Source organism: Strix uralensis, chromosome 5 (assembly GCF_047716275.1).
Source record: "Strix uralensis isolate ZFMK-TIS-50842 chromosome 5, bStrUra1, whole genome shotgun sequence".
NCBI lineage: Eukaryota > Metazoa > Chordata > Aves > Strigiformes > Strigidae > Strix > Strix uralensis.
The window spans coordinates 40495749-40520995 of NC_133976.1; the positions used below are offsets into that span (position 1 = coordinate 40495749).

At 41.3% G+C, this 25247-nt stretch overlaps 2 protein-coding genes across 2 annotated transcripts; one reads left to right on the plus strand and one right to left on the minus strand.

The window, feature by feature from the left end:
- The first annotated feature begins 5296 nt into the window (after window positions 1-5296).
- Window positions 5297-18628, plus strand: CCT2 (chaperonin containing TCP1 subunit 2). Its single transcript, XM_074870558.1, has 16 exons — window positions 5297-5407; window positions 6609-6683; window positions 7151-7216; window positions 7310-7421; window positions 8318-8394; window positions 9402-9514; window positions 10029-10231; window positions 10424-10524; window positions 10609-10736; window positions 12789-12892; window positions 14655-14774; window positions 15350-15478; window positions 15573-15676; window positions 16711-16810; window positions 17378-17519; window positions 18307-18628. Exons 1-16 carry the CDS (start codon window positions 5405-5407, stop codon window positions 18335-18337), a joined length of 1608 nt encoding a protein of 535 aa, XP_074726659.1. The 5' UTR covers window positions 5297-5404; the 3' UTR covers window positions 18338-18628.
- A 1241-nt stretch (window positions 18629-19869) lies between these two features.
- On the minus strand, window positions 19870-22103 carry LRRC10 (leucine rich repeat containing 10). Its single transcript, XM_074869373.1, has one exon. The coding sequence runs from the start codon at window positions 22040-22042 to the stop codon at window positions 21206-21208; it is 837 nt and encodes a 278-aa protein (XP_074725474.1). The 5' UTR covers window positions 22043-22103; the 3' UTR covers window positions 19870-21205.
- Window positions 22104-25247: the final 3144 nt, after the last annotated feature.

Genomic DNA, 25247 nt, shown 5'->3' on the forward strand with positions numbered 1-25247 from the left:
TGCGTTAAGATGGAGTTGGAGTTGCTGATGTCCTTCTGACAGAGCATATATTAAAAAGACAGGAAGTCATAAGTTAAGGTTCTTTCACAATCTTTAGGAATTACTTCCTCTTTTGGACAAGATAAGTGAATAATAATAAAAAAAATTAGCAGCTGTAACTCTGACCATGTATACATTATTTCTTGTGATACTGTGCTGTAAGGTATGTGACTGTCATATATTATCCTAACACGGTGTTTACTCCAGATTAACGCAGTATTTTGTTTGGAAATATGTAGGTGTACAGATAGAAATAGAATATGAGAGATAAAGTTACCTTTAAAGTTGATGAAACAAGTGTTGGACATTTCTATATTTTTATATATTACAAAGGGCATTTTGAAATTTTTCTTGCAGTTTTAGTAATTATTTAGTGTGGTAATATACATATATTGTGACAATGTCTTCTGCTATATCCATTACTTCGGTGTAATTCTATTTTATGTAGCAAATATGTGTATATACAAAGGAGATTATGTAAAAAATGATTAAGAAATAGGCTCGAACCCTTCATACAGGGACCGTCTTCCTCTGTGTCTGCAAAGTACTTAATGCCTTGGGGTCCCAGCCACAGCTCACGTCCGAGACCCGTGGTGACCGAATTGCCAAGCGATGAGCGTGGAGGAGCAGCCCCTCTGCTTTCCACGAGAAGCCTTAGTACAAAAGGTGCCGTGAAGCTCACCTTGCCACTCCCTGGTGCAGGGGCTGTGCTCTACATGGTCATTCCCAATGCCACCTGCCAACAACCCAGAGAGCCCAGAGTCTGTGTGTCCTTTGCTCCAGTCCTTCCCTTTGGCAGTAGGAAAGGAAGTCTGAGGTGGGAGCTTTGATGTCATCAGGGAATCTTCCTTGTTAGCAGGGCGATCCTTCCGGAGCTTGTTCGGGCCTCATGCAGCGTCCTTTGAAGCCAAATGAATGATGCGCGTTGACTTCAAGGGCCACTGGATGTGTTCCTACAAGATTAAGTTCTGCTGACTTAACAGCTCTGTTACACCTGAGGACCTGGTTGGTCAAGTTCTTCAGGAATGGTCTAAAAATACTGTAAAAATATAAATATATTTAATTACATGTACTAAAAAAAGAAATCCTATTTGTTGTGGTCAGAGTTCAGATTATTATGTGAATTTTGATTTCTTAGTCATACTTGCATATATATTGCTTTAACTATTATGTATGAAAGAGGAAGTGATTCTAAAGTGCGTGAAAGATCAGGATTACACCTGTTTTTTAATGGTGATGATATTTAGGAATGGATGTCAGCAAATTTAACTCCATATTAATGCAGTTTTTTTGCATTAGAATATGTGTGTATATCATACACCCACATTTTATATATAATATATTATATATTTGGTACTAACTTTGTATTTTCCTTGAAATTTTGCCAAATCTCGAACACAGATGTTCTCACTTGTAAGACTTTGGTACTTAATAACTGAATGTATAAGAAATGCTCTGGTATGAAAGGAAAGAGTGTTGTATGGTGTCCCACAATACAGATGTCTCAACCAGCAGGCAGGTTGCCTTTCTCACATCTCGCTTCATTGTAGCATCACCTTTCATCTCCTGAAAAACAGTCTGTGTTTTAACTAAACTGCAGACCTGCCATTACAGTACAGCTGAATACCGCGCTAGCATGAAAGCTGACTGGTAGTAGTAAGAATACAGTAGTCACCAGTGTGCCACAAATGCATTTATTAAATGCAGAAATAGACATTTCTACAAAGGCCAAAATCTTATGTTGTATGTTCCTTTCTTGTCATTACATTGTATGATATTGTAAGATTATTGTATGTCCTAATTTGCATTATAAAATGTTTTTTCCTACTTAAAGGCATAAATATAGCAACTTTGTATAAAGGTAGCTTTCTAGATTTTTATTTCTTTTATATAAAAAAGTCTAAACAGTGGGAGTACCATTGCCAAATTGTTTATAAAGTCTCCATTAATTTGCCCTGTTCAATGAATTTGTTTTTACAAACATTCCGTATTTCTTTTATTAAAAAAGTGATATTATACTATGCAGAAAGAGTGTATTTTTATGCTATTCCACATTAATCTTAAAAAAAAATAATTTCACTTGTTTTAAGCTGTCAGTGAGAAAGCTTACCAAATGTGCATTTTTAAAAAATGTATTATGTATTATGACAACATTTTTTCCCTTTTAACAGTGCCAACTTCATTTGGAAAAAAAAAAAAATTGTAGCATGGCAATAAACTATTGATTTTACATTGAAAATCGTCTGTGGGTTACTTCAGTGATTTCCCAGTGTTAGCGTCGCTGTATTGTATTTCATTAGCAAAACCTTTTTTGCTTTTCTTAAAATCATTGCTTCAGGTACCTGTCTGTTTCTCCCCACACACACACTTGTATTCCACTCATTACTCAGTGGTAAAAAAAAAAAAAAAAACAAGAACAGAACATGATGACCTGGAGTCTAAATTTTTCTCCAAGCTTTTGTTTCATTTCTACTAGTGTTCTGTCACGTATTTCTCATGTAGGTAGACTTAGAATTTTTTTCTGTTGTGGTAGTACTGCGGTAGTACTGCTGTTGTCAACTACTGGCTAGTGAATCATGTGCCAGCAATTTGAATGTTCTCCTTTCTCAGTTATTAAAAGACTTAAGATTTCTAAAACCTAAATGGACTTTGTTAGCATAGTGCTGGTAAATTCAGAAAGTAAGTAATAAGAAAATACAAGGTTGAAGTCCTGTCTAGATGGCCTTTTTGCTTTCTCTGGAGTCTATAAAATATGGCGGTGATTTATCAAAATTCAGCATCTCCTCTCCCTCCTAAGTCACTGTTGTAAGGCATAATTTAAACTAGCCAACAAATGAACAAAACCCTAGAAATGTCAGGAGATGTTTTGTTTTCAGAATCTTAAGAAACAACGTTCAGTGTTCGTTGCACTATGTTGGTTAGGTAACTTGGATGTCTGAAAACTCAGTTCTCGACAAGCTTTTCATATCCCTGGCCAACAGCTTTGCAGTGTTCCTAACAGGAGTGGCTGCTTGGCAGTCCATCATGCTCCATGTTTCCATATTTACATGATACAGACTAATGTAGAAACTTTCATTCTTTGTACCTTCATTTCTAGTAGGAAGGCTTTCCAGTAGTGTTTGTTGAAATGCTTGAGTGCACCAGTTCTGATGTGACAGTAGGTAAAACATATGCAGTTAGAGAATTAATTGCTAGCAATATTATAACTAAAACATCATGCAGCCAATTCCAAGTGATTCCAATTAAAATATGCCTATGCCTTGCATTCTTGACCTAATGATGCTTTGTTCGGAACTAAATTTTGAAGCCGGCTCAGAGTAGATGGCATTAAACAGCCAAGAGCCAACCTTCCAGCCATACGTGCCTAGTACTAGCATTTCCAGTAGTTATATAAACTGGCCTTGGTAAAATCCCTGTACGTAAATCACAATAATACATCTGTTAGTTTTCATTTGGGAGCACCTGAAGAGTTGGATTTTGTGAAGTCTCTTGTTTTCCTTCCCTCCTCAAACTTGTATCTGCTTGGAGGCTTCAGTGACTGGTTTGACAGAAGTAAGCCTCAAACTAGATACTGTGGTTGGTGCCTGAATTATGGAGTCCTGGAGAAAGCAGGGAACAGTTGCTGCTCTACTATTCCTACATCATTAATGCTCAGCTGTAAGCAGAAGGTCTCGATCTGTATTAAGGCACCAAGCGGTAGATATGGAGACGTGGAAGTCTGATTGAGAATTCATCTTTGAGCAACCAAGCCTGTGCTTCGCTCTGAGCTGTCTGACGTCTCAAAATGTCTTGGGGACTGAAATGCGCTCAAGAGATGAAGTGATTTACAAAGCATATGTGTTTATGAAAATATTTAAATGAGGGACTTTTTTCCTTTGCTTATTCACAGTGTGACCTTACAAACTGCTGTCGGCACAACAGAGGCGAGGGCACTGCGCAGCTGGAAACGAGAGGCAGGAACCCAGAACTAAAGTTGGACTCTTGTTATTTGGGTGTCACTACTTTTACGCATTATAAATCATAGCTCTGCAATAGTCAAAAGCCCCTTAAACCAAACTTACAAATTCCCTGTAGTAAATTTTTCTATGAGCATTTGATCCTCCAAAGGCTGTAACTTGCTGAGTGTCTGAGGCACTTTAAACATTTTTTCCCCCCCAGCTCACACCACAGTAGCATCCAATGTGACTTAACACTCTAATTCTGAGATAAAAACAGTCAACATTGTTTTAGCTGGGTTATTAGCCCTAGCCAAAACTTGAGATACTTTTCTACATAACTATGAGGAAAACTGAAGATCTTAAAGTTGTTAGTATTCTAGCTTTCAGAACAAGGTTAGAGGGAAAAACATCTCTAAGTCTTGGAAAACAAAGCAAAAGGCCCAAAGAACTCAAGAAAAATACTAACCAGGTATTGACATACTTGAAACCAGAGATGTGAAAGTTGGCAGAGTTCTGGTCATGTTCTTTTTTGCCTTCTCCATTGGGATAGATACCTGTGTTTGACCAGCTTGAATCTAGAACAAACAGCTTTGCATATATCCCAAGAGATTTGTATCTGGCAGCAATAAGAATGCCGGCTGGAATTAATCCTGGAGGAACAAGTCATACAAAGCTATTCACTTTTTTTTTTGTATGACTGGGTAGCTAACAGGCTTTTTGTGTGGAGGAAAAGCGGTGACAGAACAAGGCTTGGATGTGGTCTCATGCATCTGCAAAGCTGCCAAGAGAATAGTTAATGATTTTTTAATATTGAAATGAAGCATGTGTTGAGTGGGGTTGTGCTGGGGTATCTCCTGTTTACTGCTTTTAATTGGTGATGTGGATGATGTAATAGCAGATAGCTGGGACGGTCTGGCAAGTGCACTGGAGGTCAGGAGTGGTAATTTAAAAAGGTTTTGACTGGTTTGAGAATGACCTCCAGGAATACAATGCAATTAAACTGGGGCAACTGCAAGCTCACTCGCTGAGGCTGAAATAACTTTGTATAGAAATACAGTGTAAAGTAAGTGCCTAGATGGCAGCTCTTCGGAGGAAGGTTGGCAGGCTGCGGCACACTGCCAGGCAAACCCAAGTCCGGTGCTGCCGTACAAGACGCCGCCACACAACACGAGGGAAGAGACAACTGGCCTCCAAGTCACTCCAACTCATTAAATAACCCGGCAGGTTAGTGCACCAGGACAGCGCAGGCCGCGGCGCCCCGCCTCCTCCTGAGGGGACGGACTGCGGCTCCCAGAGTGCCGCGCGCCGCCGGAAGCGGGGGCTCCTCTGCGCCATTTCCGCCCGGAGCTCGTGGGGGCTGCGGAGCTGCGCGCTGGTTCTCTGGTGGAGGAGGCGGTTGGCGGGCTCCCGGCGGCGGCACCGGCATCATGGTGAGCGGCGGCCGGCGGCGCTTCCGCCCGGGGGGAGGGTGGGGTGCGGCCGGGCCGGGGCGGGCGGGGCGGAGCGGCGCGGCGGCCGCGCTCCCCGTAGACACGCATGGGAAGGCGCGGCGGGTCGCGTCCCTCCCCCACGCTTTGTCCAGCGGCGGTTGTGGCACTCGCGGGGGGGGTGGCGGCGGCCTCGCTCCCTGCCCGTTGGGCGGGGGGGAATGCGGAGGAGGAGGTGGAGGTAGCGGCGGCGTGTTGGGCCTGGAAGGTTCTAGAACGCGCGTGAGGAGGGCCGTCAGGGCGCGGCCGGGCTGGGCCGGGCCGCGCCTGCGGCGGGGAGGCCCTGAGCAGTTCCCGGCCCCGCGGTGGGCGTCCCCCGCCCCCCCGCCGTAGGAGAGGCTGTCCAGGCCCGTGCCGGGCGCCCGCAGCGTGGCTGACTTGGTGGTGGCGGGAGGGGGCCGCTGCGTCCCTCTCCTCGACTCCCACGGAGACGTGGAGAGGCAGCGCCGAGTCCCCGAGCGTGAGCGGCGGCTCTTGACCTACGCAGAGCGGCCTTGGCGCTGTGTGGCGTCTCTTGCCGCACCCGTTGGACTTTCCTTGTCAAAGCAATGATGGAATGGACATGAAACTGGGAGAAAAATTGTGTGCTGATCGTGCAGTGAAGTGAAAGGTCACGGAACTTAATGAAGAGGGTTCGTGTATGTGTTCATTTGGGATTTGATCCTAATACATTCAAGTTCTTGAGTTCTTTAAAAGTATTAGTCTTTAATGCCATGTATTCATTACTGATAGAATGAATTTGCATGGAAATAAAAAAAAATAATAAAATGAGCCTTCAACGTAGACACCAAAACGTTAAAGCCCCAACGTGCTCAGTAAGTAGAATTTTTTTTAGGTACTGGTTGTACCTATCTGTGGATTGTCTGGATCTGGTAGCGGGCTTTCAGGCTCAGATCTTATCAGAGAATATGGTATGCAGTCTGTAGGAGTAGAGTGCAGTCGATCTTGTAATCTCTTCATGTGATGAAGAGATTGCAAGATAAATTCACCTTGACTCTTTCTTTAAAATTTTATCTTGAATGGGTGTACAAATCAATCATTTTGATAATAAAAACACTTTACATTGTTAGTGTCAGGAATTTGTTTTTAAAATGCATTGTTTTATTAAAGCTAAAGGAATATTCTTGTGTTAACTCTGTTTTAGGCATCCATTTCCCTTGCTCCTGTGAACATTTTCAAGGCAGGTGCAGATGAAGAAAAGGCAGAAACAGCTCGGTTGGTAAGTTTAATTTCTTAAGAAACTGGTAACACTTGGGGTAATTAAACTGTCTTTTCTACTGTTAAATGTACTTTCAGTTTATGGTGATGTGGAACTTCATCTGTCTCACTGGGTTTTTTTTCTTATTGCATGTCTGTGAACAGAAGGTGGGAGGAGTGTTGTTTATGCTAACGGTTAGAGAAACTCCTCGTAAGTGTTCAGAAGCAAAGTACCTTAGTTCAGAAGATTGATGTTCATTGGAAGGCATTTCTTTTGGCTCTGAGACAGGCTTTTATGGGTTCTGTGAGAATTAAATATATTTGATCTGGTTATCAAAATGTAGCAGTTAAGAAACTTGGACCTAGACTCTGCTGTGTCTGTAGAAGGGTTGGATTAAGATGTCCCCTTGGAAGTTATGGGCTAGCATCTACTTCTTGTATTAAAGTAGAAATAAATCCTTTTCTAAGGTATACTTGCTTTCATTTCAGTCGTCCTTTGTTGGTGCCATTGCTATTGGTGATCTGGTCAAGAGCACTCTGGGGCCTAAAGGCATGGTAAGACAGCTGCAAGTTCTCAGTGGTCATACCTGTTAATTTAGCTTTAATAGCTACGTTTTCAAGCAGTATTCTAAATCTTGTATCTTGTAGGACAAGATTCTTTTGAGTACTGGAAGAGATAGCACAGTAACAGTCACCAATGATGGTGCAACCATCCTGAAAGCTATTGGAGTTGACAACCCAGCTGCCAAGGTCTTGGTTGGTGAGTTTTTAACAGCCTGTCATTAGGGTACTTGTCTTCTTCATTTTTAACTTTATTGTGTAGTTTTTATTTGTTATTAGAAAAGTAGCCTCAAATAATGTGAAAAATTGAAGGGAGGGGGAGCAGAATTCCTCAAGTAAGGAGGCCAAGGTGTTGCAGGAGTTGTGGAACTCTGCAAAAGTAAAATTGAGGTACATGCTCCTCTTGCAAAACTGTTCTGGTATCTCCTCATTTTCCCTCAACCCTGGTTTGTCCCAGGAGTCAAAAGGGACAAAAGTCAGGTATGTACCCCTCTTTTTTTTTTTTTTCCCCCAGGAATGGAAATCTGCTGGAGTACAGAGGTTCTCTCTGGTTCTCCCTGATTTAAATTTCTTTTTATCACTAGATTAACATTGCAATCTGGACAGAGTTTACCTCTGTGATCAACAGTCTTAGTGTGCTGGTGGTCCAGCTCTAGTGACAAGCAGGACCCTGAACAATTTGGTGTCAAGTTTCTTGAAGATTCGTGTTTGCTGAGTCCTTGTTTATCAACAGTTCATGGAGCATACTCGGTTATTGTATTCTGTGGTCCTGTGTGTATAGCTTAGAGCTTCTCTCTGGCCCTACTTCCTTTTGATGACCATCTTTAGGAATGAGGAGAGAGTAGCTCTTGACTATCACCAGACTGGAACTGGTGTCCAGGTTGTAAATGGAGAGCAGGAATTTGAAGGATGATGAATTTGATTTGCATCTCAAGTTTTTCTGCGACTTAGTGTGACCTCTTTAAACTATTGAAGGGGTGAGATTCTTTTTTGTTGTCCAGACTAATGGGAGATAAAAATACTTGTATGTAAAGCTGGTACTGGTGAGCATGGTATTTTGAATCTAGACATTAATGCAGTGGCTTCTTTCTTTAGATATGTCAAAGGTTCAAGATGATGAAGTTGGTGATGGAACTACGTCTGTCACAGTGTTGGCAGCTGAATTACTGAGGGTGATGTATTGCAGTTTTTCAGATGTGTGTTTATTTGGCAATGTACTCCTGTGATATCAATAAGGAATGTGTTACTTGATGAAGAGGGCTCCCAGAATATAGGGATGCTTTCCTCCACTGCTATTGAAATTTAGAGGAAAAAAACCACCTTCAGGTATTGTCATCAATATCTTTTTTTTTTGTATTTTAAGCTATATTCCTTATTATTTATAAATTCACAAGTATTTTAATTTGGTACACTTTTGAAAATTATTTTCCTTCATTGTGCAAGTGAAACAGAGAAGTATCACTCTGTCACGGATCACTTCCTGGATGTCGCACTGGGCAGCATGCAGCACTGCTTAGTTGTGAGGTTCAGTCCTCTGAAATTCTTTTCATAACATTAATGAGGAAAAAACCCAAGACATGTTAAATTTTCTTGTGTGCACAAGACCTGAATTCATACTGTTCCCTTAAACTTTGCATGCAGAGTTTACACTGCCGAACTCTGAATCTGAAATTACTGTGAAAGAGTCTTCCTAAGTGAGGAACTCTGTTAGCAGAGCTGTGCCAGTGAATCTAATCATCTCAGATCCAGGAACTGTAATCAGGAACATCTGAGAAATGATCCATCAGCTTGCCAAGTTCCTTGCAAAAAGGGAGTTTGGAGATTATTTTTTTTTTTCCCCAACTACACTAAAATTGCAGCTGTAAGTGAACAGGAAAGGTCTCAAACATGAAGATTACTATCTTGAACTATATGTCTGGTTGCTATTCATATTAAGAGTAAGGAATTAAAAAAAAAAAAAAGATTTAAATTAAAATTTCTTGACCATATTTCAAGGGCAAATCATATTTGCCTAGATTGGAAGAAAAGCTGCCAGTAGGGTAACTTTTAATTTCATAGTTCTAGCTCTCTGGTTTTTACTGCTGTTCGGAGTTTTCTGATTACTTGAAGTGTCTTTCCTAGTTAGTGTAAATGTAATCGTTAGTGTAAGTGTAACTAATCGTTAATTTCATGTAAATAGGAGGCAGAATTACTGATTTCAAAGAAGATTCATCCTCAGACCATCATTGCAGGCTGGAGAGCAGCCACAAAAGCTTCGAGAGAGGCACTTTTGAAAGCAGCTGTGGATCATGGGTTAGTAATGTACATTTGCAGTAACTCTTTATAAACCAGTCAAGATTAAAACATTAGTGAGAATTATATACCACTGGGAAATTCTTTGATCTCTAAGTAGTGTAAAGGCTGAGTTTATGAATTTTAACAGTTAAGGAAAAAAAAGACTGCTCTTTCTTTAGATGAACTAGAGAAGCTTTAAGAAATTTAAAATCACGCTGTGCAGAAACAAAATAGGAGCAATAATTGCTCCCTAGAACAAAAATCTGAGCTGTTATTTTAGATTTCATACTCTGATTTTAAATGACTATTTTCTTTGTGCAACACTTTGAGAACACAGGCTTTCTAAAGCTGAATGCAGAGGTTCTCCTAATTGAACTTGTATTTCAGAAAGAAGGCTGTATTTCGGGACGCTGGAGGGATCCTGTGCAGCATCCCTAAAATGGAATATGGTACACACAGGCTAGAAGTGATAGGTTAACGATAGTTACGGCTTTCAGACTTTCCACTTTAACTGTACTGACTTTTATTTTAGTGATGATGAAGTGAAGTTCCGTGAAGACTTGATGAACATTGCAGGAACTACTCTTTCATCAAAATTACTTACTCATCATAAAGATCACTTTGTCAAGCTAGCTGTAGAAGCTGTTCTCAGGTTGAAAGGTTCTGGTAATTTGGAGGCTATCCACGTCATCAAGAAACTTGGTGGAAGTCTGGCTGATTCCTACTTAGATGAAGGTAAGTCCTTGTATGTTGGCTGTAAGTGTGCTTGAGAAAAGAAGCTGTTAAAGGTTACACATCTCTACAAATGTGTCCTAGGAAACATTGCTATATTATTATTAAATTGAATAATAAATATGAGGGGTTTTTGTAAATGTATTGTTCTCCTTTTTCAATATGAAGTCTTACAAGACCTTTCTGTTACTACAGGCTTTTTACTCGACAAGAAGATTGGTGTAAATCAGCCAAAAAGAATTGAAAATGCAAAGATTCTTATTGCAAATACTGGTATGGATACAGACAAGATTAAGGTATGTGACAGAACTACTCTTGTGAAATGATGGTTTTATAAATGGAATTCCTTTTTAGGCTGAACTCTGTTTTCTTTGGTTTAGATTTTTGGCTCTCGCGTTAGAGTGGACTCTACAGCAAAGGTAGCAGAAATAGAACAGGCAGAAAAAGAAAAAATGAAGGAGAAAGTAGAGCGTATTCTTAAGCATGGAATAAACTGCTTTATTAACAGGTATGTATTTTCTGGGAAAAGTGGTAGAGTTTATAATGCGCTTAGAAAGGTGTTAATACTGTGAGTGTGAAGAACATTATTTATGCTCTTTAAAATTAGATGATCCTACCTAATGCTTAATTTATTGACTTCAGTGAGGTCAGTGATTTTTTTCTGTGCTTCCCCTTGTGCACCATGTCCCCCTCCCACCTGTTTTGGTTTTTTATTTTAAAGAGGAAGAAGTGATGTTGCTTAATCAGGGATCTATGTTTCAGTCCAGTTGAAGCAATGTCACTGTGGTTTTATACTAACAGATTTATTTAGGTATGAATACCAGCAGCATTGTCCATATCCATATGCCCCCCTTTGGGGGGGAAATTGGTGCTGAAAGAGTCTGTGCTGCTGAATGCATTTAGTTCAGATCGAACCAGCTGTGCTTTTTCCTGCATTAACATACTGGTGCTGGAGTATTGCTCTGGATTCGAGTGTTTGAAAGGCCTCTGTGCCCCTTGTCATGAGTCTTTGAAAGTATGGAAAGATAACTGTTTTCATTTAAGAGATGTCACAATCCAAGTTCCTTATTTTTGTTAGCAGTGCACTTCTTTCTTGAACTGTCACAGTGCAAAAAAAGCATTCAGTCTTTTAATGATGAAAAATGCTTCTGCCTTAATTCTCATTTGAGAATTAAACTGCCACATGTGTGAGCAGCTTGACATCTGGTGGTTCAGCACATGACATAATCTGCTAGGAAGCTGATGAGCTAGTACTACACTAAAGGGTAGGAGTTGTAAGAGTAGCACTGTTTTCCACAGCAGCAAAGATCTACTCTTTCAGGACATTGTGCATCTTAGAACTCACCTTCAAAGTTTGTGTTAAACATCTGTAAGAACCACTGACAGACTGATGAACGTCACAGTCCTTCCATCTAGGTCGTGTTTCACACACGCTACGTTCTAGTGTAGGCAAAATGAGAACTCTGTCCAGTGGACATGGTACAAATACAGAGTCCTAGAGTCAGGAGTCCTGTTGGCAAGTAGACGGAAGAATCCTTTGAAGCATGCAAAAAAAAAAAAATCCCTTAACTCCATCGCTGCTATCCCGTATGCTTGTAGCACAGGTAGCTGTTCTAAGGAAGCTCAGGTAGCAGTCAGTCACTGTAGCCAAGCTAGTGGTATGGCAATTAGGTTGAGTCTTTCAGATTTATTCCCTGATAAAACTGATTTCTGCTTGTAGGCGTACTGTAGATCCCCTTCACGTCTGATAACTGTAAATACTAGCCAGTTAAATACTGCTGAGGAGATGCCTGGCAAAGGCCAAGGCTGTATGGATCCAGAGTAGGAAGAATCTTCTCTGCACATACCCAGCAATGCCAATTGTCTCTTTGGAAATAGATTAGAGACATCTATTTTGGCAGAGATGGCATCTCCCAGCTCCTGCTGAATCTTTACAAAACTCAATCTCTAATTTGAAAGGGAAAAATAATCTGCCATAGCACTCCTGAATGGTCACTGACCATTCGGCCTCAGATGACCTCTTTGTTCTAGAGAGAGCGGGATAGGTATTAATAAGGGAGCACATACTCTTTGTGGTGGTCTGCTATTTGTATATGTTACAAGACTGGCCATTTATTGTTCCCATAGCGCTGTCTACTGTTTGGATTTTGTATTGGTGAAGGAATTAAAGATGTTACTTCACATGTTGTTCTAGTGCACTCTCCTAGAATAGGCAGGTAAGTGCCCAGCAGGCACTTTGGATCAAAGGTTTTAGAATGTAAAGCATATGGGTCCCTGTGCACTGATAGTATATCTTCAGGGGAAGGCATTTCAAAGAGCTATAATAGTTTGAATTTTTATTTTTGTTTTAGCTTTGTGTGTTTTCCTGTTGCTGCATTTGCTTCTGTGTGGTGTAACATTCCCTATGTGGCAGGTGCCTTGCATATTGACTGCTTTTGTAGCTTTCGGAAATGTTGTCGCATGTCTGTGCTACTGAGAATCGAGTGTTCTTTGTTACTCTGGTATTTTAAAAGGTTTGTTCTGTGTGTAATGGGAAGATGTGCCTGTGTTTTAATTGTAGACAGTTGATCTACAACTACCCTGAACAGCTCTTTGGAGCTGCTGGTGTCATGGCTATTGAACATGCAGACTTCGCAGGTGTGGAACGTCTGGCTCTTGTTACAGGTGTGTAGAGTACCTTGTTGTACGAAGCTGGGACAGTCACATTATTTGATCTTCTGTAAATGTTAATGCTTGATCACCTAGTTTGTACCTTTTACTATTAAGCAGATCTGTCAATGTGAAAAGTACCCCAAATAAGCTTTATTTTACAGTACTTAAATACAAACGTATATGGAGGATGCTATGAAATTGGCCATTACAAACCTTGAAATTACTTTGTTGATTTATCAACTGTTATATATAACTGTCAGTATTTGTTCAGAAGCAGGTAACTCAGTTCTTACCTTCAGTATGTTACGCTTCACATGTAAAATGTCTGTTTTGATTATGAATCCTCCCAGCATAATGATTTAAACATACTTTTTTTTTCTTGATTAACTGTGAATAAAGGATCATAATGCTAACTGTGGGATATAATTTAGCAAGTTAGTGCCAGTTAGTAATTTTCTTCCATATTTTGCAAATATTTTCAGTTATGTCCCTTCTTGATAAACTTTTGAAATGTTTGCTTTCTAGGGAAAAGATGAAACTTACAGAAAAAACAAGATGATGAATCAACAAGTTAATACAATCTTGTAAATGGCTGTTGTTTGATTGTAATAATAGAGAAGACTAGAGTGTCAGCCTTTGTTAAAAATGTGGGCCTGAGTCATCAACTGAGGTGTATCTCAAATAATCTGAGCAACCTGGATATTTTTAGTAGTGGTCAGTGTAAATGTGGCTCTAGTAACTAACGAAAATGAAACATCTGGAATGCTATAGATGATTCTCATTGCCAAAGTTAGAGATGGTTAACTGGAACATCATAAAAAGTTGCTTGTGAACGTGACTAGGAGAATGGAGAACTTGCTTTGTAGGGAGAAAGGAAAAGATGCTGACTTGTTTAGCTTAGCGAAACTGAGGTAGTGATTGTGTATAACTGTCTCTAGGCACATTGACACAGGCAAACGCTTGACTGAGAGGAACGTTGCTTGTGTTCTGGAACAAATTCAAAGCAAATCTTGTAGGCAGAGCAAGTGGACCATATCAGACCACACTGGATCAAATAGTATAGCTAAAAAAAATAGACAATCTTTCAGTAAGCACAAACTCTGTACTACAAATCTTGTCTTTCCTTGTACTGCTACAACTGCGGAGTGAATACATGTAATTTTTTTTTTTTTATGGGAAGAGCAAAGTACTAGAACAATATTCCATTCAGAGACATTTTGGTCTTCGTAATATCTGTTTTGTTTATGATATGGGAGTTTACAAATAGTGCGCAATATTGCTGCTATGACATGGCACAAGACTCATGATTCAAGAGAGTGGTGGCCAGTGATTCTCAGCCATCATCAGGCAGGCAAAATGAATACTAGCACAAGCTCAAGTTTAAAAACACAACAAACCTGATTTAGTATTTTATGAATACTTTATCAGTAAATACTATTAAAAGTTTAGACAGATTGACGTTTTAATACTGGCAGAGATACTTAGTCTCTTATCCAGACAGAATTCAAAAGCATTACATCTACTGTAGTTCTTGTGATGTGGAAGAAAATATTGGTGTTTTAAGGACTTGTCAATATCAGTGGAAGGTTTGTGGTGCCATATGCTGCCATTGAAAAAATATGGCTTATCAGTATTGTTAGTTTAAATTTATTTTTTGGCAATTATGAAGACAACTTTTTACAATTTCAGCCCCCCCCCCATCTTGGTTAGACTTTGCCTGAATGGATGCTTTCATCGTGAGTTCTTTGACTTTTGTATGATCTTACATTTGTAGGTGGTGAAATTGCATCAACCTTTGATCACCCTGAGCTAGTAAAGCTAGGAAGCTGCAAGCTTATTGAAGAAGTCATGATTGGAGAAGATAAACTCATTCATTTCTCTGGAGTGGCGATGGGTAAGCGTTTTACCACTAATGGCATATTGTAAGGTTTGTGTTAACCCTCTGCTAATGCTGTTCATTACCAGGATGGCATAGGAATTCTGTAATGATCCATGTAACCATTTTTATTAAAGCCTTGCTGTTCAGTAAAAATCCTGCGAAGATGTATTTTCATGGTTGAAATTGCATATGTTTAGTGTTACATAAATAAACATTTGTAAGGATGGGAACCAAAAATTCTGCTTTGGGAGATTAAATTGACAAGAAAAGTAGCAATATGTCATAATTCAAGAACTTAAGAGCTTGTTCTAGTAAATGCCAATACCACAAGTTTTCGAGGGGTTGTTCTGAGATAACATTCATTTTGTACTAAATTAAATAAGGTGGTGTGGAACAGTTAATTGATAATAGTATAGTGTACATCATGTCACTCTACCTGTGAAATGTCATCATGCTTTCTTTTCCCCCCAAAAATGATCTGTGTAGAACTTGACTGCAGTGATAGCAAAACTCTTACAAATGCATTGCAATAGCCTCTTTTTGTGTCTTTGGTTTATTTTTTTTAATCTTTTCGCATTTGCACTTTTTAGGTGAAGCTTGCACCATAGTTTTGCGTGGAGCAACACAGCAGATTCTAGATGAAGCCGAGAGGTCTTTGCATGATGCTCTCTGTGTTCTTGCCCAGACGGTGAAGGACACGAGAACTGTGTATGGTGGAGGTGAATATGAGATTCTCTGTGCTTTGTACGTGATACACGTTTTGTATTACTGTTCAAGTCAGATACAAAATATCTGTGTGTCTTCAATGAATAGGTTGTTCAGAGATGCTGATGGCTAACGCTGTGGCAGAACTTGCCATCCGAACACCTGGCAAAGAGTCTGTTGCAATGGAGTCCTTTGCTAAGGCTTTACGAATGGTGAGTTTGTTTATTCAGATTGCTGGATTAATAGACATAGTTTCACTGTTTACTAACTTCTGACATCAGATAGTTGGTTCTCTTGCAAACTTTTGGTTTTCTAAAGTGAAATTTAGCAACACATTCAGGATGAACAAAGGGGAAATAGTTGCTGCTTTCTGTTGTAGAAAGAGAAGTATTGGTATTTTATTTCTGCATGCTACAGAATTCTGGGTGTTCTTATGCTGGCCCTCTTCTAATTAGTGTTTGCTCCTCTTACCTGCCAGGTTAAAAGTGCAGCAGAAATAGCACATAAAAATCTCGGCTTACTCAGTTGACAACTGATGTAGAAAAGAGCAACCCTGCTGGTCTGTTGATACTCTAGTGCTATTTGATTGTATTCATGCTCTAATACTACAAGAAGTTGCTAGATTTGTATCGGAGATTACATCTTAGTAGGAAATAAGAGTATCACAAGAAATGTTTATAGAATATCACTGTGCTAAAAGACTGTCAATTTGAGAAAAATTGTCTTCCTGTCATTAGGGCAAACATTTCTTAGGAAATTAAAGACTGTAGGAAAACATTTCTCCCAAAAAAATTAAATTAAAGGGCATGGTAAGACTTGGCACGATCCCTTCTCAGCATGTGCGGTTTGCACCACTGTCACTTAAACAGTGAACAAAATGATCTGGTAGTTAATGCTTACCAGCAAGCTCATGTTCTTAAAATGAAACCATTTCTTCAGTTGTAATCTGAAATAATAAGAAAGAGACAGATTTTCTTCTGTCCATGTAAAATGAACTGATAAATCTGCTAACACACTTCTGTCTTCTCAGCTACTCTTTTAACTGGGTCTTAAACAAAATCCTTAGAAAGGTGGTTTTGTTTTTTCTTTTTCCCTATCTTCTGATCACTGTAACAGATCATCTGCCCTGTTTTTGAAACTTCCTCTTCTTGAAACTGAATAGTAAACTAGTAATATCAGTATGTTTCATGTTTACTAGGGATCAATCTCTGCATTAATTAAAAACAATCTGTGTTTATCCCCTTAGATCCCAACAATAATAGCTGATAATGCTGGCTACGACAGTGCAGATTTGGTTGCTCAGCTCAGAGCTGCTCACAGCGAAGGGAAGACTACTTACGGACTTGGTAAGGGGCTTGATATTACTTCTGTTACTGGGACGGCATTGGTCACATCTCTTTGTCACTGGAAGAAACGAGTATGTTGATTTCTCTTTGCATTGCATAGAACATAGGCATACAATGTTATGTTCCTTTATCATTCTAGCAGGCTTTTTGCAATAGAGTGAAAAGGTTTGTTTTTGAAGGGAATGGTTTGCACCTGTAAAAGCACTTTCCTTCCTTACTTACATTGAGTCTAGTTATATGAAGCTTAAAAAGAAAACCCAACACAACCAAACACCACCTCCTGCCCCTGGAAGAAACCTTAAAAAAACTTGCAGAGAACTCTTGAGTGCTGAGAGTCCTGTTGGGATCTTGTCTCCTCTTCTAGTGTGTAAAGTTTCCATCATTAATTTTTTGTATGTGATTGCAACACGTTAAGCTTAAATCAGGAGCCTTGAAGTGAAAGAATGTATTTAATACTTCCTTATTATCAATATGGTTCATTTGAGCAGGTACGTTACCATACTGTCAGCTTCTTGTAATGTCCTTAAGAAAACTCTAAACAGCCTCTTAATGTGTCTCTTCTTTCAGATATGAAAGAGGGTATCATTGGAGACATGGCAGTCTTGGGAGTAACGGAAAGTTTCCAAGTCAAGAGACAAGTTTTGCTGAGTGCAGCTGAAGCAGCAGAAATGATTCTTCGTGTAGATGACATTATTAAAGCAGCACCAAGGTATGGTCTGAGTATCTACATGCTGAGTTATGGTGGTATAGAGTAACCTCTTTCTGTGGAAGAGTAACTGTGCAGGTTATATACTTTATTTTATAAATACATAATATATATATACATACATTAGATATTTATATAAAATTAATATATATTATATAATTTATAAACATCTAAAATATCTATTTTATATATAATATATATAATTTATAAAAAATATTTTATTTGAAATAAAGACTGATGTCTGACATGCTAATGTTCATGTTGCATGTTTTTTTGCATTAGCAGTATGAAGAGACCTTTAGAACCATCACTGTGCTTAAATTAATTTGTGCCTGAGCAGTGCCTAGCTAATCTTGGGTCACCAGCTAGTCATGTGCCATATATAGTTCTAAAACATCTGCAAAAGCAGCTGACCAAAATGTAAGGGATCATGCTGCTTTTTTTGGTTTTTTTTGGCAAGAATTGTAGTGAAATGCCAAGCTGCTTCTGAAGTAGAATCTGCAGCTAAAACAAAAAACATGTTTGTGAAAAAGTTTGGGAAGAAATGCCTCTTGTAGGCAGGTTATCCCATGCGTGCCTGCTACCAGGTAGCTTGCACTGGTTTGTGAGCCACAGGGGTTGTTTTTTACCACGGTCAAAGGTGGTGTATTGGCTTTGAGATGATGACTGCCTTCTGTGCTGTGAGATCTAGCACTGAACACAAATTATCAACTAAAAATTATGGGTGGGTGGGGAGGCTGGTGGACATCAGCGTGGGGAGGAATTTTCTGATTTTTCTTTTTCTCCCTAGAAAACGCGTACCAGACCATCGCCCGTGTTAAATTTTCTTCAGTACCTGAGGATGTGTGGACCAGATCTCACCTAGCAATTTTTTTAATGATCTAATTTTTGTGAGGTTATGGAACAGAAGCTTGAGACAAGCAGATCTCCATCGATGGCATGAAATAACTGTCTTCAGTTGGTTTTAACTTATTTCAGTTTCTGTGTGTTGTGGGGAAGAATTCACTTTCGAGTAAAACGGGGGCTTTATACAACCCTATTCCTTCTGTTCCGCTCTAGGTTCCACTTAAAATACAAAGAAATAAAAAAAAAATAAATTCAAATTCATCAAAGTTGTATTTGCCTTTGTGTAGAACCAAGAAGGGCAGTTTCATAGAAGAGTTGTGGTGCTGCTCCTCAGTGCTCAGATGCTTCGAGCGGTGGCCAGGCAGGCAGCACGAAGGATATAACCTCTCAAGCCTTTGGCTTGCTGGTTGGGATTGACCTGGTGTGTGTGGTGTGAGTGCTTTATTCCAGTCCTGGCTGTATAGGTTTTGAGGTGAGATCCTAGAAATAGTCTCTGAAGTTAAATGTTACTCTTTCCTAGTGATTCTGGAGCATTGCTCGTTGTTTGATGATGAAAGGAAGAGAAAAAGCTGAAGAGGAACCTTAGTCAATGCCCAAAAGTACAATTTAAGGGATTTTACAGATTATTACACAACAAATTTTATGTGTAGAGAGTTCTGCTGAGGGAGGGTGGGAGGAAGATGCAGTTTGGGGGAAATGTCAACATCCTGGACCAAACAGTCTCTGTGTTTGAAGTGCTGTGCTTGAGCTGACTACAAGCACACACAGTAGAGGGCAGTTAGTAGAAAATGTGCCTGCCTGCACAGCGTTCTTTTTCCTTCCCCCCCTCCACTTTTATGTCATTGTAGCCTATGTTTATATTTAATTTTTCCTATTTCAGAAGTTGCTGCAAAGGCAATGTGTTCCTTAATTGGCCTGGTTGGGTTATGCTCAGGTGGTAAGGAAGTCTGTGCTGCTGGCAGCAGTCTTCACGCAGACTCTTGGTGACAGCAAGCAGAGGCGCTGTCTGTCTGGGAGCCCGAAGAGAGGAGCCAGCTGGGCGTTGTGACCCTCCTGGCCCTTGCAAGTATAATGCAGCACCTTGGCAAACATCAGGGGAAGTCTGCCAAAGCAGGAAGATTAATTTGAAATCAAGAAAGTATCTGTGCAAACACTTTTCTCCCTTAGGTTTCCTGAAATGAAGAGAATCTGCTTACAAAATGTTCCTCTAAACTCAGAACAGACTCTCTTCAGCTTGCCAAAACTGACAATACTGTGCAGGGTGATGTGTTAAATACAAACTGTTGACAAGCAGGTAAAAGCACCTTCTTCCCCACCCCCTCAGATAAATGAAGTACCAGGTCAGTTCCATAGGAAACAAAACATTGAACCTGGGTGTTAAAAAAGCCCGGAACTCTTGTCCTGCTGAATAATTTTCTTTTGTAGGAAGAAATAGTTTGTTGGAACAAGGTTAGATAAGAATTTGGAAAGGGAGAATTCAGTTAATTCCAAGGAAGGATGGTTGAACTCAGCAAAATGCTAGTATACTTTATTTAATGACTAGTAAGCACACTGCATGGGTGCCAGCCAGATCCAAATTCAGACTTCATTTAACAAGACAGCAAGTGCTAGCAGAGTCTATATTTCCAGATAATTTTTCAAGCATGTAAACGACATTAAGCAGTCACGAACTGGCATTGAATCAAACCTTTTCTGGGAAGTCAACTGCCGCTTCTGCAAGAGCTCCACTTGATGAGAGGCAGAGAGGACAGTGGCTGTTCTGTGCCACCAAGGACCCACCCTTTTTAAAAAAAGCTGTCTTTTACCAAACTCAATGATCCATGCTATGGAATCAAAAGCTAAAAATGTCACTTTGAGCCAGGTTTCTGTGTTACATAATTAAAGCAAAACATACTTTAAAAAAGAAAAGAGTTCAAGTGTGTTTTAAAGGGGATCTGAACTGGTCTGAGTTGCAGGCTGGAGAAATACCCAGCTGATGTCAACTTAGCTTCAAATTCTGTGCAAGCCTGTAGCAACAGGGTCCCGACCCTGGGTTTATTCATGCAAGTTTACCTTTGCAGCTCTCGTGGTTTTTTCCATTTTAGTCAGGCTTTGATTTTCTTCTTTGTTACTGCATGACAACTTGGGGTGTACAGCTGCCCTTGCAGGCAGCATTGTTGGTAACAGAAAAGCTAAGAGCAAAGCCTCTAGCTTTCCTCGCCATCATTTAAAACGCTGTTTGGCAATAACAAAACAAGAGTGGTCACAAATTTTCCAGGAAGGAGGCGGCAGCGGTAAGAGGAGAGCTCGCTGGTACGTACGCGCTGTTTCCTTGATAGCGCAGCCACGGCTCCGCTACTGCTTCCCACGCAGCAGGCAGGGAAACCTTCAAGCTGTTGCCACGTTTCAGATAAGTCATTTGAGACAAATGCTGTGGGTTTCTTTAGCGCTGTTACTCTCGGCAGCACTCACCGTGACCAGCAGCTTTCAGCTGAGCTCGGACACCTCAGCAAGGTGGAAGGGAGAAGAATGAGCCCAGGGGCTTCCCATGGGTGAAGAGCAGTGAGTCCGTATGTGCTCTGTACAATCCACCCATGGAGAACATCTAAACTGTGTCTTCATCTCTACTGCGAACCAAGTGGTCCCCACGTGGGAGGAGGGAGAGAGGCAGACCTGGGTGCTGCGCAAAAGGGGGTGCCTGTACAAGAGAGTGTTGCGTTCACCTAGCTCTAAGCTGGTGCACCTACTCCTGAAGACTAGCCAGGCAGTGCGGTGCTCCCTTGACACTAGCAAGCAAGGGAGAAGCACAGCTTGGAGGGTGCTGTGGGCGCACTGCCGCCTTTGCCGCAGCGGGCAGCGGAGCATCAGCAGGGCTTGGCTTCTGGCTCGGGCTTGGTGGCAGGAGGTGGCAACAGTTTCTCATTGAGCGTGATTTCTACCACCGCCCCGGACCTCTTGCGGGGTTCAGGGGTCTCCTCTGACCATCTCCCCACCCTGCGCACCCCTTTGGCCACTTTGGGCGCGTTCCTGCAGGGGTTGTGGTCGTATATCACCAGCTTCAGGCCGGGGAGGTGAGCCAGGCTGGGGAAGAACCGGATGGAGTTGCGATCCACATCAATCACCTCCAGAAAAGGCATGTCCAGGAGCACAGGGGGGAACTCGGACAGCAGGTTGCCAGACAGCCAGACGGTGCGCAGCTCCTGCAGGCACCGCAGCTGGGCCGGGAGCGTGCGCAGTGCGTTGGAGCCGGCGTGCAGGGTCTTGAGCAGGCTGAGCTCACACACCACCTCGGGCAGGCACTGCAGGCAGTTGGACTCGATCCAGAGGGTCCTGAGGTTCTGCAGGAGCCGGAGCTCGAGGGGCAGGCTGCAGAGCTTGTTGTTGCCCAGGTAGAGGATGCACAGCTGCTTCAGCGTACACACGACCAGGGGCAGCGCTTTGAAGTTGTTGAAGTCCAGTGCCAGGATCTGCAGGTTTTGCAGCTGCTCCAGCTCGGGGGGCAGGTGGTTCAGGTTGTTGTCACTCAGGTACAGCTTGACCAGTTCCCTAAAAGAGCAAATGTGCAGAGGCAGCCACCTCAGCTGCCTGCTGCTCAGATCCACCATTTTATCCACTGGCATCTCTTCTAGGTCTTCCAGGAGGTACTTCTGGCACTTGTCAGAGGGCACAAAAGCAACTATGGCTTTCAGACTGTTGCCCATCCCAGGACTTTCTTTGTTTGGGGATCACTGGGACTGCAAGGGACAGGGGCCCGCCTTGGTCGTCTGCTATGTACTGGCCTGCCAGTAACTCTGTCGTCCCAATATAAGGCTCTGTTTACATGGCACCAGCCATTAATCTCAAGGGCTCTGAAACGTTTCTGATAACTGAATGAGTGTTTGGTGATGAGGATTACAGACAGGACAACTCAGAGCGCAGGTCTCCCTCTCTCGCCCACACTCCCACTCGTCCCTCCCTGAAAATAATTCCTTCTTGCCTCTTCCTGCACACTGTAAATGTTCTCCGATTTTGCCCCAAACCATCGGCCCAGTGCCCCAGCCCCTCACCTCTCTCTCCGGCTGTGCTGGCTGCGCAGCCAGTGCTGGCTGCAGGGATTAGCTCAGGAAGGTAAACACCACAGAAGACCAAATTTTTAAACTCAGATGTTTAGCTTTCATGAAACTTTCAGCGGAAATGTTGGATGTAGTCAAATTGTTGTTTAAAATACCTGTCGAGACTTGACTGACTTTACAGATGAGTGGCACTTTTAGGGATTTACTTTGCAAGGTGCCAAATACATAATTTCATAGTGTAACTTGCCACCCAGTACTTATCTTAAAGCTTTTTTAACACAAATACTTGGCAAACTGCTATCTTGAGCTGTTCTACTATTTATGTTCCTAATTTAACAGCGTTTACTATAGCCTCTGGCACTCTTGACTGTGTAGGGCTTTTTCATTACATTCTGTTTTGCTTCTTATCTGAATCCTATTTAATACAGTCAACTATCACAATCTGCCAAGGCTGTTCTCCGGCTGCCTTGCAACCGTGCTACTGCAGTTCCTGTGTCCATACAAAAACCTGTCATGAAACTGCCATGGATTTAATTCCATCAAGATTTTCACTTGTGATGAGTGAGATAAATAACAGTTGTTAAAAATTATGACTATTTAGATGTGACAGTGTAAACTGTTCCCCTCCTTCTCTCAGCAAGACCCATTGCTCTTCAGGTCAGGAGCACCTCTGATTTCTAGGAGGAGCCTTCCCATGTGTAGGCACCTCTGCATACTTTGACTTCTTGAGCTGCTGCTGTTTTAAGCTTTCTTAGGGATTGTCCTACCTGTGCGTTGGCCACGGCTCTACCACGATCTTTGGGTGTGAAAGCTGGCAAAACGTTTTAAGGTGAAATAACCTTTCCAGCAGCTGGCTCTCTACTTTGATATCTACAGCTCATTGCTGTCATTTTCCACACTTACCACATGTAGGGAGGATACTTTCTTCAAACAATCTTCAGAAGGTTTCTGGGCATTAGGTGCTACTCAACCAAAGTACGTGATTGCTGAGAGCCATGTATTCTTGGAAAAACAAAATGCAGAGCAAACAGAAGATTGAGAAAAAGGCAATATCAAACAGTTAAGATGGCCTCTGGATCTCAGGTCAAATCTGGTAACAGAGAGCTCTCTACTATCGGTTGCTTTCAGATGTGAAGCAGATCTTAGCTCTCAACCAAGTACAGGCTATAGGATGTTTACTAGTCTTTTCCCTGCAAGATGAGTGGCTGTGCCATGCAGCAGTGATGCTATGAAATGTACAGAGGGTTTCCTATGTGGGAGAAGAACAACAGAGAGGGCATCTGGGAACCAATATTACAGCAGGACAGAGAACAGCGAGTGCTGTGACCTGAGTGCCATAAAATAGGTTTTGGATGGGCAAGCTGGGCAGAGTATCAAGCCTGGAGAACAAAGATACGTCACAGTCATCTGTGGCTGTGCTGTGGAAGAGAAGGACTGAAAACACTCTCTCATGGCAGAAGTCGGGGATGTGCTGGGTGTCGCATCCCAGCAGCAACAGCCGGTTCGCACTGAATGAGCGTCTCAGAGTAGCCACTGACTTGTAAGAATATATTCCCATGGCTCTCAGCAGGTTTTTGTATTTGTTTGCATTTCTAAGCAGCTGTGACACCTTTAAAAGGAAGGGTCCCCATCCTGTTAAGGCACTGTAGGCTACAAGTGTGGAAAACCAAACGCATTTGGCCTAAATAATAATGAATTTACATCCATGGCAAAGACATGTCCCTTAGACAAATCTCTTCAGATATCCTGCTGATTAGAACAACATAAAAGCCTAGGTAAGAGTATATTAATAACATAGTTTAGGCATACTTTTCTTAATAATCCATATGGAGAGAAATCACTTTGCAATATACCTTATGTCTATAGACAGAGATTTATATATTTTTTTCTACTTGAGTTATTTCTACTTAATGAAACTTCTAAGCTGAAGACAACTATTTCTTAGGGATCCTCTGCACTGTAGTTTAATCATTATTCCAGCTTATCAAAAAAAGTCACAATGACCTTTTGTTGCTGCATTTTGTACCTCTGTGGGCTAAATGAATGTCTGCTTGGAACACACTGTGAGATCAGAGTATTTTGGAAAAAATAACCTTTGTGTAGTGGGATAATAAAGGGCTACATTTGCAATAAAATGAACAATCTTGATCTTTCTGAGAATCAGAAACTTGGTGGAGGCCCTAAGGCAAAGGCAATCCCCTCAGTAGACCCAGGGCAGTGTTTTGAAAGCCGCTTCATGTCTTCAAAGTTATCCTGATGCCCTCCAACGTGAACATTAATGACTTCCCAGAAGCATTTGTGGCATTTGAGGAACAGTTCAAGCGATAAAGGCGCTCAGCACAGACATTGTCTTGCTCTTGTCAAAGTGACAATGTCTTACCAGAGGGCATGACATCTGCTCTGCTGCGCGTCAGGTGACGCGTGTAGGCTCCTTGAGAAATGCCTCTGCTTTCTGAAAGTTCACAAATGACCACATCTATTGCTCACCTTTCTCATTTCCAGCACCCAGCTCCTGCAGCTTGGAGGCTGGGACAGCTGCAGGACAGAAAATGTGGTTGCTTGCTGAGAACTTGTGTAAAACCTCTGAGTCCAGAAGAAACAGGGAATACTGCTCAGAGCTAGATAATTAAAAAAAAAACCACAATAAAATGGAAATCAATATAAAAGCTGCATTTTTGAGATATATTATTTTTTGAAACAAAACATTAGAATAGAAATACTGGTGCTTTTTCAGATCCAAAACTCCGCACACAACTGTGTGATGACACCAGGCTCAGCCTTTCCTGAGTTTGTGTAGCCCTTGCAATTTTGGAGGTAAGTTTGAAAAAGTGAAACATGTATTTCAAAATCCAGG